Source organism: Sturnira hondurensis, unplaced genomic scaffold (genome assembly GCF_014824575.4).
Source record: "Sturnira hondurensis isolate 20B ecotype Veracruz unplaced genomic scaffold, ASM1482457v3 Scaffold0004338, whole genome shotgun sequence".
NCBI lineage: Eukaryota > Metazoa > Chordata > Mammalia > Chiroptera > Phyllostomidae > Sturnira > Sturnira hondurensis.
Window position 1 is genome coordinate 4,420,799 of NW_028076969.1, and position 18,616 is coordinate 4,439,414.

Genomic DNA, 18,616 nt, shown 5'->3' on the forward strand with positions numbered 1-18,616 from the left:
TTCTTTATTGAAGAGAAATATAAACATAAATATGTGCTTGCAAAAATACTTGTGAACATTCATGCAGCTTTGCTCATAAGTAGCAAAGAGCAAAAGCAAGTCAAATGTCCACTCATAGGTGAATGGATAAACTGTGGCACTTATAACAGAGTGCAATTCAGCATAAAGTGGAATAGGTGATAAAAGCAACGACATGGATAAATACCAAAAACATGATCTTGAACAAAAAACAAAACAAAACAAAAAACAGATACAAAAGAAACATTATATGATTCCATCCATATGAAATTCTAGAACAGGGAAAACTAATCTGTAGTGACAGAAAACAGACCCATGGTCACCAGAAACAGAAAACAGGAAACTCATTTTTAAGGGGCAAAAAAGGGAGGATGAACTATTCTGGTTTATCTGTGACTATCCATGCAAATCCCTCAGTTCTGGGCACGCTGGGATGTTTTGGTCACGCAGGCTGAACACATTTTTGGGGTCATGGAAATGTTTTCTTTCAATCTTGACCAGGATGGTAGTTATATATGTTGGTCAAAACTCATTAAACTGTACATTTAAAGTGGCTACATTTTATTTCATATAAGTTATATCTCTATGAAGTTAATTTAAGAAGGAAGACCATAGGCCATTATGTAATTTGTGATACCTTTACTACATTAAATAGAACCAGATGTTTATCCTTATTTTAAGGCTAGCATTAAAAATATCAGTCTATCAAATCCTAAAAGATATGACCTAGGGTGCAAAATAATGTAAGAATGCAAAGAAACAACTGAAAATCATTTACAACACTTTTTCAGCCTCTTACTCATTTAAATGTGTGTGAGGTGAAAGTGCTACACTACACTGGAGTGAGGAAGGGACTCAAGAAAGGGTTCTGGAAGGAGAGGCAAGAGTTGATTTTATTTAAGGAATCTAGGAAGCAAATGAGTTAGAAGCACATTCTGCACACTAGGTATGAAGCGGAAAACAGCAGCGTGTAGATAACTGTTAACAGCTGAGTAGTAACAGAGAATAAAAACTGTGTAATAGATGAATGGCAAACTTAAAGGCTGAAGAGGATTATAAACAGCAAAGATTCTGAATGCATCAATACCACGAACATAAGGCATTTATACAGACTATCCTTTTTCTACTTGAGTATACCTTTAGGTTTTATATTAGATTTTTTATTAAGTACAGAGTATATTCCTACTTGAATTACTCCAGCTGAATTACATAAGCCTGGAGCCTCTGAAATAGAGTATTTGTAGCTCTTCGTTGTACGAACAAAAAAGGATGTTTGATGTGGACCTCATCGTTTCACACACAAAAGAAATTTTAGGGTTCTCTTGAATTTTAAGAGATGGTAAACTAATCTTTTTCCAAAACTCTTAAACTAAGGACATACTCAAAAAAAACCCCTTACTTCTGGATGTCCTAAAACATCCTGAGTTCCTCTATGAACTATAGCCGGGGCCCCCCAAATCCCAGGGCTCCTACTGGTCTGCAAGCAAAGCTCACCCAAGCTCTGCCCTTGTCTTTCCACCCCACCCCACCCCATCCATAGCCTCTGTTCTCCCCCAACCCCTGTTCACCTGCCCCCCATTTCCAGGGTGAGGGAGCAAAGCTCATCTGAGCTCCAGTCTGTGGGGCCAAAAAGGTTGAGACTGCTGACTTGTAGGAAATGAAACTGTACAAATGTTTTATGTATTTTTCTGTAAGTATGATAATTCACACAATTTTTAAAAAAGGGCAGGGGTCTGTTAAAATCATCACACCATTGGCAACAGTGTATTTTCAATTTTCAATCATCTATCAATGAGAATAAGACCTTTCTACTTATTGCAAAAATTAAACAAACAAACAAATAAATGCACTTATTCTTTGGTCCACCATCCTAGATCATGGGGGTGGGGGGTGGTATGGGTAGAAAAACCAAAAGAATCAGAGATCAGCCTGCACTCCCTTTTGGGGATGCTGTTGATCCCTTATGATTAAGTTAATCATCTAATGTGTACCAGTCCCATTCACACTTGTTTTAACATTTTTTCTTCATTTAGTTACCAATTTGCCAAGACACTGGATAATATCATATCAGGAATTTATTTCTTAAAAGAAATAAAACAAAGCCGAGAATCTGACAAAAACTACGAAACAAATACAAGTATTTCTTTCACAGCCTTGCTTTTTTAATAGTTCAACACCAGAGGTCGCCAAACTTCAGCAATCCAACTACATGTAGCGAAAGTTTAACCCTTAACCTAATTTAACCTAATCTAGGAACCCTTAACCTAGGGTTAAGGGTTAAAGGTCCCTAGATGAGTTTCAGAAAGCCCAAGGATCACCTCACATTAAGTGCAAAATTCTGTCATGTATCATTTTTCTGAAGGAGAGTCCACACTATGAATACATTTTCAAAGTAGTCTATGATACAAAAGCTATTAAAAGTTGCTTCTCTAGTCAGTAATGAACAAGGAAAAAATAAAAGAAAAAGAAATTAAGCAATCAAATATTTTGTGTATATTACACATGATATAGATTACAAGTAAAAATCAGAACCACAGTGTGTAATGAGGTATACATGCATGTAACATGTATACACACATGTTCTGGGGAGTGAAAAGACAGACGTTTAATATGCTGTCACTGCAGCCTGTTAACAACACACAAACTCAGTAATAAGACAGCAGAGGAAATGCTACCAGGTAACATGATTAAAATCCAAACGCATGTTAGCAAAGATACATCATCGATCTATCAAAAAACTTAGGAAAAAAGTAGACTTATTAAACTCTGGTTTAAATAATATCTTAGACTTCTCTCTCTGAAACTACTTGATAGTGAAAATGATAAGCTGGAAAAAGAGTGTAAGCACACAGATGCCGAACAAATCATAATATGGAAATAAGACAGCTGAAAATCTAAAATGTTTGTCAAAGATGGTGGAAATAAGGTTGAGCTGTTGTAAGCAAAGAAATCCACCATTATAACCTTGATTAGTTTAGATGAAGTACAGCAAAACTCAGTCCAAAGACATGTCAAACTAATTGCACAAGGGTGGGAAAAAGTAGCTTAATGACTATGAGTATGTGTAACAAGTTTACTCTTGTATTAGCACTTATTTGCAGCACAACTGCAAACCTACTTTTGCCAACCTCTGTATATTGGTTACGGTAAGATTTAGGGGCTGTTTCTTTCAGTTTGTGGTCACTTTTTTAAAACACTAACATTTAGTAAGTATGACTTAATGGGTTCTGGATATCAAGTAGACATTAAGGATATTGTTTTTCCCAGATCTACAAAACTCCATTCACAGAGGATACCAATTTACCTAAAGGTGAATCAGAAAGGGTTTTCCTACCACCAACCCCTCCCAAATGTGGTGGGTGGTAGTAATCATCATCCTCTTCCTAGGATTAAAATAAGGGATTAAATGTTTGGTAATGCATGTAAAATGTTTAGCTCACTGCCTGAGCAGGGTACGGAATAAGGTCTCACTAAGTGGCAGCTTAGTAATTAGCAGTAGTTTCCCAGTATTTGAAAATGTAGAATTCTGAGGAGCCAGGTAATCACTGAATTCTTGGTCTAAATTATACTGCAAACAGCCATCAGTCAAATTGGAAGACCAAGAAAACAATTATTTAAACAAATATGACAAACTGTGGATCTCTCAACTTTACTAACAAAAGATTCTGACACAAAGCAGTTGAAAGCATGTAGGGTTTTTTAAAAGATTTTATTTATTTATTTTTAGAAAGAGGGGAAGGGAAGGAGAGAGTTAGAGAAACATCAATGTGTGGTTGCCTCTCATGCGTCCCCTGCTGCGAACTGGCCTGCAACCTAGGCATGTGCCCTGACTGGGAATTGAACCAGTGACCCTTTGGTTTGCAGCCCGCGCTCAATCCACTGAGCTACACTAGCCAGGGCATGAAAACATATAGTTTTCCAGTTACCATAATTTTAAAAAAAGTATTAAAAAATCAGTATCACAGAACAGTAAAAAGTGAAAAATCCTCTCCTTCACTTTTCCCCTTGATACCTCTACTCTTCACAGCTAAATCCCCCCCACCGCCTTTTTCTACTGACAGGCTTCATAAGAAATGAAGTCTATCTACTCCGCTATAATAACAATCAAAAGATTATTTGGATCTTGTTTACTTTCCAATTTCTTCAAGTTCTGCTAGAGATAAGGTTTTATAGTTCTTAGCCATGTAAGAGCTAGGTAAATAACATAAAAGCTGAGTAATTATTGCTGAGAAAATTAAACAATAGTTTATAAAAGTTGTAAGAAAAATTAGTAACTTTAATTGCCTTATAATAATTTTATTATTGCAAATAATTTAAGTAGCTATACGTTTGTCATGTTTTTCTAAGAGACACATCTAAATTTAAAAAGCTAGCTACTCTTGCATCATGATGCAATGGTCAAATTATTATTAAGCTTAAGTTAATGTTTGTGGACAAATTAAAGCATATCTCCAGAAACATTAATGCATTTAAAACTTGAAATTCTACAAAAACAGTAGGTTTCCCCAAACTTGAACTCTAGTTTGAAGCTTCCTCACTTGAAATTTATGTTACAAAATTTGGAGAGGGAAAAGAAACTATTAGTAAAACCTCCAGCATTCCCAGGCCTATAACTTCCTAGATTGCTTCCACTTAAATCCATCTGTGGAATTTGGGGAGCATTTGTCACTTTTTAAGTTAATAATCAAATCTTTGGGAGGCACTAAAATAATGTATCACTCTACTTTCAAGATATTCTCAAAATCAATGATGTAATTAAGAATATAATTACATAATAGAATCTAGGCAGTCATTAAAAATCACTTTTAATATCAAAATATACTTCATGTGAGAAATACAAAGAATTATTTAGTAAAAAGTACAAAACAGATGGCATTTTCATTTAAACATACATATGCATAGGAAGGTATATAAAAATATTTATAGAAGTTATTTTTCATGATGTGCCAGAACAATAATTGCTTTTGTTCTTCATATTTGTTTTTCGTTTTCTCAGTCTTCTCTATTGAGCACATAAAATTATAAAATATAAAATAATTTTAAAAGCAATTGTCATTAAAAAAATACACTTTCTCTATGCATTCAAAAGACTCTCTTTTCTTTCTTTTTTTTAAAAGATTTTATTTATTTATCTTAGAAGGGAAGGGAGGGAGGGAGGGAGAGAGAGAGAGAGAGAGAGAGAGAGAGAGAGAGAGAGAGAGAGAGAGAGAAATATCAATGAATGGTTGCCTCTCACGTGTCCCTTGCCAGGAACCAGGAACTGGCCTGCAACCCAGGCATGTGCCCTGACTGGGAATCAAACCGCGATCATGTGGTTCATAAGCCCCTGCTCAATCCACTAAACTACACCAGCCAGGGCAAAAGACTCTCTTTTCTAAATAATCCAACTGGTGTGACTGATGGCAAAGACACCAAATAAGACAATGCTATATCACTAAACCTGTGTTTGAAAAATTCCTGGTACAGGTTCTCCTGAAACGTTTAATTTTTTTACCAGGTATCTCAAACCACATCAGGTTAATTCTTGAGATTATTTTAATATGTTAAGAAAAAAATTAAAACATTCTTACCTTTTTAGAAGTCCCTAATAAATTTTCTTTGTACAAATGCTTTGAGATATTCAAGTATTTTTTTGCATATTCATAGACTATCAACATAGTGAAATGCTGATCTGATAATCCTGTGTATGAAATAAATTTCAGAAAATGAAGTGTTGTTCACACTTAAAAATGATCTTTCATGACCTTCAATTCTGTTGTGCTTTATATTTTTATTCTAAATATTTTGTAAAAAACCTTTTTAAAATAAACTATGGGTAAGATTTTTTTAAAAATATTTTATTTATTTACTTTTAGAAAGGCGTGAGGGGGAGAAAGAGAGTGAGAGAAACATCAATGTGTGATTGCCTCTTGAGTGTCCTCTAGGGACCTGGCCGGCAACCCAGGCCTGTGTACTGACTGGGAATGGAACTGGCGGACCCTTTAGTTTGCAGTCCAGCACTCAATCCACTGAGCCACACCAGGCAGCAAAATCCTTCTTATTAGAGGGAAGAGAGGGAAGATATTAAAAAGGTTAATTAGAATGAGATAAAGTTAACTCAGTTTATAAAACTGTGTTAGTCATGCTGTAAATATTGGAATGGACAAATAAGCCAATAAAACTTACGAACAACACATATAAAAAAATCACTAACTTTTCTTATTAATTCCCAGATAATTCCAAATTCATGAGTGAACAATGGTCTAGCAGCTTAACTCAACTTAAATATTACTTAAAAATATTTTGGTACCTTTGAATATTAAAACATAAAATAAAATAAAGTCCCCTCTTGGAAAGTTTTTATAATAAGGCAAGTCTTCCACATATAAAATTCATTAAGTTTGCTATATTATTGTTCATTTTTTTTTGCATAAACTCAATTCACAGAGAAGAGTATTTGTTTTAGCGGGGTGGGGGTAATAGCTACCTCCAGATACTTTACAGGAATCCCCATGAGGTTTTCAAAGGAGAAATGAAAAGAGTGCAGGAAAAAATCCCAGACTAACGTGGATCTCCCAGTTGCTCGTGACTATTATCTCAAAACAGTTAAGAATTGAATTGGGGACCTATGAGGCCACCTTTCATGGAAAATTCAAATCAATTCTTGAAGCCCTGATTAGAAGTAATGACAGTATGTTTAAAAAACAAGATGCCTAATAACATTTAACTCTGAAAACCAACTTGCACAATTTCTCTTTTCTGACTTAAACTTAAATCAGAAAAGCTAGAACAGTTAAATCAGAATTAGTTATGTTTTTCTTTCCGTGAAACATCCTAGATACTCAGTATTTAAAGAACAGATATACAGAATCAACAAGATCTAGAGCTATATTAAAGGTACACACACACACAACCCCTACGTTTACTGATCTCCATGCAATACAGACAGACAGATACACACACACACACACACACACACTCCCCACAACACAATGTCTATAACCTTAACGTAATGTACAGCTTCGGGTCACCAAATGGATGGTAAACCAGAATCAACATTTCATCTATTCTGGGAAGCCATGCTTGGAATTGTAAAAGGGACCAAAAATCTGGATATTCCAAAGTGTCCTGAGGTGCTCATTCCATCATCTCACATCACTTTCAAAATATTTATAGACAGACTTGGCACTATAGTAGGGTGATGATTACATTCCTCACATATAAATACATGACAAGAAAATACAAGCAAAAAAGAGTGTTTGTTTTAGAATTGGCCCACTGTTACAAATTATCATGAACAAACCTGCAACAAAGAAACCCTAAATGAAAATAAAGTTTCAAATTATCAATAACCAACTGATGGTTTCTTACTAAAATCTACTAAATAAGCACAAACCAGTATTAGTTAAAAAACTAAATGACAAGGACTGGACAAAAAGTAGTGAAAAGCTCTGGACATAAAGATTTAATAGACAGCATGGCAAGCATGAGATGTCACTTTATCACAGATGGGCACTTAGCTTCCTGAGCAATTTCATTTCATTATGTATTAATTGATTAAAATTAATGGCAATTCTTAACTTTAATGAATAGAGAACTACAAGATTCAAATAAGCTAAACGTATATGACAAAAGAATGGCAATATGCCCAGAGAATTGCACTGGGAGTTCATCAAATGAAAGCCTGAGGAGAGAAGAAATGCTAAATGCACCAGAGCAGGGGTCAGGAAACTATGCCCCAATCTCTGTTTTCGTAGGACCCATGAACTCAGAACTGACTTTACAGATAATCATTTGCAATCAGTTTGATGTCAGTGAACACTAACTTTAATCCCAATTAAATGTTGGAGCCCTCAAAAGAACTCTATTCTACTAATGAGTAGAGTGTCTCACAAAAAAAGTGTACTTAATTATTATTATATTTTGAACTTCATCAATTAAAAAACCTGTGGAAATTTTCTCTTGTTATATATCTCTATGATTTGCATTTTATCCCACAAAGCCCAAAACATTTTACTGAGTCCTTTACAGAAACAGTTGGCCAATTCTTGTATGAGAATATTGATTTTAATAATGGAGAATATGCAGGTTTTTAGATAATAAAAAATCAAAATATTTGATTTTAGATCTGACTGTAATTGAGAATCAGGAAGGAAGAGATCTGTCTAACAAAGCTTAAAGGTTCAATTTGAAATTAAAAGATGGTTACCAAGGAAAAAAACAATAACAAAAAAAGAAAAACAAAAGTGCAAATACCACAGTGGTCTCAGGTGCAAACCATAAGAAATTATACGAATAGCCAAGAAGATTCTTGATCTTTTCAGATACACTGATCTTTTCAACTCCACTTGCATACACTGATATCTAACAAAATCGTCTTATCAAAAGTAACATTTTTATGGATTGAAGGACAAAGATTTTAAAGTAACTTAAACACAGTCCTATATACAACTGGTAAGAACTACCAAGGAGAAATGGCTCTATAAAATAGAAATAAATTCAAGCTGTGTAGACACAAAACAGACTGCATCCCAACGTAGCAATCAAATGGCTGGAAGCATTCAAGAAAACACTGGAAAACCATCTTTTAGGAATGCAACTAAGAAGGTACGTGCATTGCATGAAGAGTACTGGGCTACACAACCTCTAAAAATTTTTAACTTTTCACTTCTATGAAACATTTGGAAAATCAAGAATAAAGTCCACCTGGCTGATATGGCTCAGTGGATTGAGTGCCGGCTTGAGAACCAAAGGGTTGCTGGTTTGATTCTCAGTCAGGGCACATGCCTGGGCTGCAGGCCAGGTCTCTAATAGGGGGCATACGAGAGGCAACCACACATTGATGTTTCTCTCCCTCACTGCCCCCCCAAATAAATGAATAAATAGATAAAATCTTTAAAAATAATTTAAAAAAAAGAATAAAGTCCAAAAGATACTAGTTTGGCTTTGGCAAAACTGTAACCTTAGAATGAACCAATCTAGTGGTCTAAATATATAGAATTTTAGATTTTTTTAAAAGGTGGGGAATTCTATAAGAGCTCATATATTAGTAAGACCTTTTAGAAACTGCATTTAAAAATCACAATTATAATCTCACGCTTTGTTGTTCTTAAGAGACAATATTAATTCCAAGATAATATTTTGAATCTGGTGTTGTTAATAAAAGTATCAAATGACTTAATAACTAAAATTATATTAAACCTGAGTCAAAATTTTGCTTCTATCAGTGGTCTCATAAATGTAGATTTTACTCATCCATTTTGCAAGTATTTATATATTGAATAAATACAAGTATCTCCTAAATGCTCAGCAATGTACTAGAAGCAGAGAGTACATAGAAAAAGACAGACATAGGTTATGCTTTTATTCACTTTATGTACACTTTAGTGATCATATCGCTTTTAGTTATTCAAATAACTGATATATCCCTTTTTTACATCAGATATATAAAAAATGGCTTTTCTGAGATCATAAAAACAGAAGAATGACTCAATTAGAACTTGAAAGGCCATGTTCTTACACTTTCTCTATTGCTGAACTTGCTATGAGATCTTGGCTCATTTTCTCCATTTTTAAAGTTTTTCATGGATATGTGTATGATAGTAACAAAATTCCTTCCAGTTCAAAATTCCAATTAAACCTCACCTTGATTATTTCTACCAACTGATCCACACCACTGTCCCCTGGAAATATTGGTTGTCCTAGTAACAGCTCAGCCAGCACACAGCCTGCAGACCACACGTCTAGAAAGAAAAGAAAACAAATGCTTATTCATATGTGTAGCTTAAGTTCAGGTGAAAAATATTTGTATCCATTTTCTAATTTTACTTTAATTACAGAATAAGTATCACAAGAAAAAGACTGCACAATCTAGGAAAGGGAAAGAAATCAAATGATTGCTAATGAATTTTAGTTTTTTTAAAAATCCTCACCCAAGGATATACTTTTATTGATTTTGGTGTGAGGAGGCTGGGGGGAGAAGGGGGGAAGAGGGAGAGACAGAGAGAAAGACTGAATACTTGCCTCCTGTATACGCCCCGACCAGGGATCGAACTGGCAACCTAGGTGTGTGCCCTGACTGGGAATCGAACCTACAACCTTTTGGTGTATGGGACGATGCTCCAACCAACTGAGCCAATCAGCCAGAGAGGACCCTAATGCATTTTATTATTATTTATTTATTTTTAAATTTTAAAAATGTTTATTGATTCTAGAGAGGAAGTGGGTGAGGGGGAGAGAAAGAAGGGAAGGGGGAGGGGGGAGAGAAAGAGCGAGCCAGCACTCCACCCACTGGGTGCCTCCCATATGTGCCCCAACGAGGGATCAAACCCCAATCTTTTGGTATATGAGGCAACACTCCAACCAACTGAGCCACACTAGCCAGGGCAGTCCTAATACATTTTAAAATTAAGTGTTAAACTTACTAAAGAGGAATCAAAGCCAATAATAATACTCTAATAAAAGGTAATGTCTATTTATTACCAAATATCAAGTGTTCAAGTCTTCAACAATCAAGACAGGGAATTACAGTAGCAAAACACAGGCATGATTTACTACTTATCACACTTAAAAATAAGGCAAAGTAACACAATCTCTTCATATTAGCAGAGTAGCATCAATTTAAGATTCAATGTCTTATACACAGTTTTAAGCCAATGCAAATTCTGAGAAAAAAATTTTAGGACTTTAAATGGTTGACTCTTATGTTGTAATATTGACAGAAAAAATGTGTGTAACTATATTACCATTTTTAATGTAAAGACAGAATATACTTTATTTCACACGTGAAAAATAATTACTTTTAAATTAAAGTGGAAACAATTCCTGAGGGAAAAAACTGTCAAAAATTTAATTAATAAATTAATAAACAATTTAAAGCACACATTCTGGCTTATCTCAAAGAGTTCTGGTTTAAATCTATTCCCCTGGAATAATTACTGATAGCATTTACTTTCTCTTTTAAAAGAATTATCAAATGGGAAGATGAATTACATGGTCACTGCATTTATAGGCCATCATTAAGTCTACCTCCAAGGAAAAGTTAATTTTCAGTTTCTGGATGTCTGAGATTGCTGGATTTTATATGAACCTACAATCAAGTGCTTTACAGAGATGAACAAAAATCACTGCTGGGCTTTCTCCTCTACCAGTAGAGAAGGGAAGAAGAAGAATAAAATGGCATGAGGACAACAAATAATTTACGAGGTCTGATGGGCTGTGAAGAGGGATTGGAATCCCTACTCCAGTGACTACTTTTTACTAGTCAAGAAAAATAACACAAAATTCATTTAAGAGCTTTAAGTTGATTTTATACAGTTCCAAGTAATGACAACCAAGACACTTATTTTGCAAATATATAAAAAAAGCCCTCCATGATGTATTAGGTAATTGTTAAATGAAGCATATATGAAAATCTGCTAGAAAATCTTCACTTTACTCAAAACCTATAGTAATCTAACTCTTAAAATCAATGAGAAAAATCTATCTCCTATTAATATGCTTTATTTTGATCCAGGTTGAAAAATACCCTTTACTTAGCTTAATTAGATAAAAGGTAATATGTACTCACTTCTTTCCTCTATAACAGAATAATTCATCTCAAGAAAAAAAGGCTAAATATTTGCAAGCTAATAATTACATTTTCATTTAAAAAATTATGGGAAACACTCTATAACAGAATAATTCATCTCAAGAAAAAAAGGCTAAATATTTGCAAGCTAATAATTACATTTTCATTTAAAAAATTATGGGAAACACTTTCTTAGGCAGGAATAAGGAGTACTATTGCTTAGTGGTTGCCACAGAGGAGTAAGTCAAAAGATTCAGCTGACAATTATACATACTAGTGGCCTTCAACACATTTTAACTAAGGCAAATTATTAAAACCAAGAAATTCATCATTCACTTTTTGGCAGACACCAAAATCTCTCCTGTTCTTATTTCACAGGACAAATGAATGATATTCTCCAAACAGAATAAAACAGAACAGAGGACACACACACAAAAAATACGTGCTTTGGCACACTGAATTTTCTGGTTGTTTGGAGTTTAAGCCAAAATAGTATTCTATCTCATACTTCAATTCATGGTAAAAGCAACGTTTCAAAACCATTTAGTTTTACAAACTTACTTCACATGTACGGAAATTAAGGCACAATAACGTTCAGTGATTTGTCCAAGGTATAGCTACTGAACAGTAAATGTAGGCCTGGATCCCAATTTCAATTCCCAATCAAGATACAACTGACTTGAATCATTGCCTATCATTATAGAATAACTAACTGTTTCTTCAAGGGTCTGTAAAGCTCCATTCCTTATCTTAAACAAGTTATTTGCCTCAGTCTATCATTTCTTAGTAAGACAATATAATCAGAGCCATAAGTCTTAGAGCTGTGGTTTTATCCAAATATGACAATAATCTGGCCAGAACCAACTAGCTACTTTCACTTCAAACATCATTGTTTAAAATATTTCTAAAATGTACCTGTATTAGTACACTTCTAAAAACCTTTGCTTTTGTCTGTTTACAGATATTCCAGAGTGTTAACAGGCAAGTGTCCCAAGTATGAAAAGGGAGGCCAACTCTAGAGTTGTTAGGGTTTAAAAGGCCCAAGAGTTAAATCAGTGGCATATGGTGAGTCCTAAGCCTGTACAGTCAGAAGTGAGAATCTGGCTTTAGCCATGCTAGAAGGGCTGGAAAACGGGTACCCAAAACATCCAGAGAACTGGTTCCTAATAAAGAGAACAGGCTATACTATCTTTTCTGTGAGAAGATTCCAAAGAACTAGTAGGTACATGGTCATGTATAGAAGTAATATACTCTTCCAAGGTTCAAAGGTTTATATAAACATTCCTTAATCCACAGGTGGCAAACACAAGGCTCACGGGCCAAATCTGGCCTTCCACCTTGTTTTATCTGGCTGGGCACCTTGTTTCTACCCAGCGGCAGTGCCAAGGTCTCATTTAACTGTTAAGGAATAGTTACATTTATACAATCTTAAAATTACATTCGGCCCTCTGAAGGCAACTGAGAGGCTGACATGGCCCCCAGTGAAAATGAGTTGACACCCCTGCCTTAATGTGTCAGATGATGTGGTCACAACTTTTTAAAGAAGCTATTCTCACCTACAAAAGGAACGTAAGCAACAAAAAACAAGCAGGCAAAATATAACCAGAGACAGTGAAATCAAGAACAAACTGACAGTAACCAGAGGGGAAGTGGAAGAGGATAATGGGTGGAAAAGGGGGAAGGGTTTTGGGAACACATATGAAGGACATATGGACAAAATCAAAGAGGAATAGGATCAAGGGTGAAGTGGGGATGGCTGGGGTGGGGGGGAGTGGTGGAGGGAAAATGGAGACACCTGTACTTGAACAACAGTAAAAAATCAAATTAAAAAAAATAAACGAAACTGGAAATAAAAAAAAAGAAGCTAACTGCATTTACTCAGGTACAACTCATCTCACTATCCCATATGCAGATGACCAGTTACACATATCTGAATATAAGGCAGATGGAAAATCCAATGACATCTCCAAAGATAAAGGGCTGAAACTTGCTCTCAGGGAGAGTCAAGTTAACAAATATCACAAAGAGCATACTAACTTACATTTCTCTAGTCCTTTCACTAACATTTCATTTAATCTGCACAGCCACTCAGAAACGCAGGCAGAACTGTTAGTAATATCCATTTTATAGCATAGCTAAGTAGTAATAAACCCAGAACTCATCCAGTTTTGCTCCAACCAAATATCCTTTTCATTATTTCTAATGTGTCCCTTAACATGCCATATAACTCAGCCATGATGAAACTTTGAACATTACATATGCCATACAAAACACAATTATACCCTTTGCCCTTCAGTACCACAGGTCTCAAGTGTGGTCTACAGAGCCCTGGCCCCTCTGGACCTTTTTCAGAGTTCCTGAAGGGCGAAATCTACTTTCATATGAATACTAATACATTGTTACCTGCCTTTCACTGTGTTCACATTTGCACAGGTGGTGCAAAAGAAATGGTGGGTGAAACTGCTGGCCCCTTGGCATTTTGCCCTTTGGCATTATAAAATTGGCAGTGTATTTCTGTTGAGTGGTCTTTGTTAATATCAGAGAATTTCTACTTGTATCAAAAGACAAAAATCATGCAAGTTCTGGTTTTTCTTAGTTTTCTGTTACTGAAATTTGTTTTTTTGTTGTTGTTTGTTTGTTTTTCTTGGTATTTGTATGCTTTTGTTTCTGTTTTTGGAATAAGGAATTATCTTCAAAAACAATTTGTAACAATAAAGTAATTTTGACCTCCACTTGCACCTAGCCTAAAGTTGCACCTCCTTTCTTAACTTCCTGTTCACATCCAGCTTATCACACTCTGTGTCTACTCCTACTACTAGGCAAAAATGCGGTAGAAGAGGAAGTCAGTTACTGAAGCCAAGTGTCTCTATTCAACTTGTCACTATAGATCTTTCATAAAGACTTCTAAAAAGTCAGAATATTTTTCAAGATCTGAATTAAAATTAAATAATTAATTGAGACAGCATGGTAGGAATGTCAACAATATGGTCATCACTGTACTCTTCTTCATAAACTCAATGAATGCAAATCCCGCAACTGGTGATAAAGCTCAGAAGTGAGTATTTCAGGGCAATTTTTTAAAAAAAGAAAAGGAAAGTATACTTAGATTTTATTCGAAAGTTTAAGTTAAAAACAGATGTAATCATAAAGAAATCATGCAGTCATAAAGAATTAACTTTATTATTTATTTGAAAAATCCAAGAAACCGAACAGAATAGTAAATATATTTTAAATTCTAAAAGGCAAAATTTAAAATAGTGTACCCATTTTTGCATATCAATCTTTAAGAAAAAACATTTTAAGGTATACCCATCTTTATAATAGTTAAGTGAAAGTACAGATTAGTAATACTAAACTACTAAAAATAAGATATGATTAACAGTTACAAGCCATTACACTCAGACTCAGTACTCACCTATACTGGAGGTATAGTCAGTGGCTCCAAAGATCAACTCTGGTGCCCTATAGTACCGAGAACAGATATATGAAACATTGGGTTCTCCTCGGACCAGCTGCTTTGCACTAACAAAAACAAAGAACAGAAAAATTTAAAACTAAATCTAAACCTTCAAAGAACCTAAATTGCTCACAAAATTAAATACTTGTCTAAGATTCATGTAATTCCATTTATGCAACATATGAAAAAGAAAATATCAATCACAACTATTTCTGAAAAAAGAAATAATTTTAGCATGACATTAATTTTAAAAATAACAGTAATTTTACTGTCAACTATTACCTAAGGAAAAGAGATACAAAGTCATAGAAGGATACGTTAAATTTCTTCTGATCCTCTGTCCCCTAAATTCCACCTCTAAAATACAAAGAAAAGTCAGAAAAGAGGTAGTTGTCCTCACCAAAAAATATAGTAACAGGATATAATGTAAAAATGAATACGTTTTAACCCAATTTTTTAAGGGTAAGAAACTGGCCACTCTTTTATAATTTGACTTTTGACGCGAAATATCCCAAAGATTTCCATACCCAATCTATTTTTCTACCGTTTTAGTCAATTTATAAACTAACTGGATATCCAACACCCAATAAAAAAGAAAGGCTCACTCCTCTAGAGCAGAGATTAGTCATGGCCTATAAATTCCAACTGTGGTCCTGAGGTTAATCACATCCTCTTAATCCAATTTTCCTTCCAAAACTTTGTAAAATGCACAATATTTTAAACATTAAAGTAAATTAAAATTAGTTTCGAGATATCCCCCAAGATAACTTGAAGACACGCTGAAATAAACTATTGTAGAAGCTAATGACTTTAGTATACAATAATTATAAAGACAAATACAGAAAATGAATACAAACAAAACTAAAGTTGAGCAACAAGGTAAGACAATTTTGAGGTAAAGGTACAGGAAAATCAGAGCAGGGGTAGATGAAAGTGGTCACAAAGGTTTCAAAGTTTGGGCTTTCTTTCTCTTTCATTTATTTCCGGTCAATGATAACTCTGACCTTAACCTATTCTTCCTTCATCACAAGTTTTGGAGGTTGAAGGCAGTTTATTTTTTTTTACATTCTCCACAAGTACTGACACACAACAACCATTTTATAAATTAATAAATATTATAATTCCTGGTTTTAGGCTGCATGAAAATTACGGCACTTCTCAGCACCAACTGCTAAAACCTTTCTTTTCTACCATATGAAGAACTTTTTTTAACTAACAAGACAAATTCTAATTATATAGTCAGAAATTTACTAGAAGATAAAGAAGATAACACTGGAAACTCCATAGACTATAGATTTTTTTTATCCTCACCTGAGGACATGCTTATTGATTTTAGAGAGAGGGGAAGGGAGGAAGAGAAACACTAATGTGAGAAAGAAACACTGATCGGTTGCTTCTTGCATGCACCCTGACCAGGGACCAAAGGGCAACCTAGGTATGTACCCTAACCAGGATTAAACCCACAACCTTTCGTTTTATAGGATGATGTAGCTTGTAACTTTCTTCACTACTTGGTGGAATTACCTTCTTTCTCTTCAGGTGAGGCTGGCTGTAAATTCCTGCCCTTTGAGGGTGAGAGCATCTAATACAATAGTCTTTTTTGTCTTAAGAAAGCCCAAGTAGCCATTCACCTAGTTCCAGACCCTATTTCATCTAGTAAAGAATTAATCAACAAAACAAACAAGCAAGCAAAATATAAGAAGAGACAATAAAATTAAGAACAAACTGACAGTAACCAGAGGGGAGGAGGGAAGGGGTGAAGGTGGGGAAAGGGGGAGGGGTTTTTAGGACATCTATAAAGGACACGTGGACAACACGAAAGCGGGGTAGGATCGAGGGTGAGAAGTGGGAATGGCTGGGGTAGGGGGAATGGAGAGGGAAATGGAGATGACTGTACTTGAACAACAATAAAACAAAACAAGACAAAACAAGAGTTACTAATAAGAGAGCCACACTGTTTTGTGTTTTTTAAGTCATCATCAACCTGGCCCTAAGCATCTAAAGTATATCCCAAACTCTACTTGTCCAAACCAACTGTTAAAAAGAAAAAAAAAAGCCAACTTTTAGTTCAGAGCTATTAAAAATGAGATATTACCATACAAGTGAAATCTCTATTCTAAATATATTAAAACAAAGTAACTTCCATGTACCAATGTAATGAACGATAGCAACAGTGTTGACACCACCGTGGCGAGGATAACCTCTATTAAACTTGATGTCTCATAGTCTGTTTATGGTCCCTACCAATCAGTCACTCTCAGGAGGAAAGACACTGAATGAAAATACAACATGATTGGGGCAGTTTGTCCTACATATAATTAATAGTACTGCTTTGTTTCAACTATCAAATTAGTTTTGATTTGATGTCCTACTACATCTTTTCTCATAGTTGAAGGGATAGCCTGCAAGATAGAACGGATCCTGGTAACAGGTGTCTTGAAATTAGGAAACTGTAAAAAGAGAATGATCTGAAAGGACATTTGTATAAGACTAAGAAGAATTAACTCATGGCAGAGCAGATGTGTTTGCTAAGACTCTCTGAAAAGACAGCCTGTGTAAAATATATCCTGGATTAAACCTCAACTTTAGAGGGAGGGTTGATATAAAAATATTACAAAGAGGTGGGGATAAAGGTGTAAGCAGGTGTGGGTCAATATCTATAAAGAATCTAGTTAAAAAGTAAAAATTAGTGAGAATGAAAAAAATCAGAGAGATTTCAAGTTATGTGGAGATATCTTAGGGACTGAGAGGAATGCAATTACTCTAGATGATTACACCAGACAGGAGGCAGAGATTAACTGCCTGAATTACATGGGGACATAGGTTTGACTTCACATTGAAAGGTTAGATTGGAGAGGCACAAGATGCTGAACATTTTGGAGATGGAAAGAATGAAGTCTTATCACACAATATATTACACCAAGGGATGAGTTTAAGAAAACAGAAAGTGCACTGAAATTGCAGGAAAGAATAGAGAATAAGAGACTAAATTACAGGACAAGGAAGAAAATACGGCTACTATACCTTTTACCTCAGCTCTACCCTGAGGTTAACTATGAATTTAAAATGCTACACTGTTATGTATAATAATCAATATTTTTAAAAAAATAGTTCTTACTGAAAAAAGAATATACACACAATGTAAAAAATCAAACAATACAAAAGTACAATCAGTGAAAAAGTTTTTGACCTCAACTATACTCCCAGTTTCCCTTCCCGGGGCAATCAATGTCATGGAATGATTATATATCATCCTAGAAATAAGCCATGTATATACCTGTATACATATGACTGATATTGATCTTGCTTCTTGAATTTAGAATTTATTATAGATTATTCCTTTTCAATTCAGAGAGAGACATCTCATGCCATAATTTATCCAGTCATTCTCCTACTGACAGACATTTATTTATAAACAATGCTATCATAAAATCCCTACACATATACTATTTTGTAAATGTGTATTGCTAAGAGAATAATTCCTAGGAGTTAAGTTGCTAGATGAAAGATTATATACATTTATAATTCTGACAAAATTTACCAAAACTACCCTCCCAAGAAGCTGCACTATTTTATATTCCCTGAATGACAAC

General features: G+C 34.7%; 1 protein-coding gene across 4 annotated transcripts in view; it reads right to left on the bottom strand.

Moving 5' to 3' along the window:
* The window catches only part of GSK3B (glycogen synthase kinase 3 beta), a 219,960-nt gene that overhangs the window by 61,556 nt on the left and 139,788 nt on the right, over positions 1–18,616 (bottom strand). For all 4 annotated transcript variants that reach the window (XM_037045581.1, XM_037045580.1, XM_037045579.1 and 1 more), the window contains 2 exons: positions 14,982–15,088; positions 9,643–9,740 (listed from right to left, as the gene is read on the bottom strand). In XM_037045581.1, coding sequence (XP_036901476.1) covers positions 9,643–9,740; positions 14,982–15,088 — 205 coding nt within the window. The remainder of the gene's footprint in view (positions 1–9,642; positions 9,741–14,981; positions 15,089–18,616) is intronic.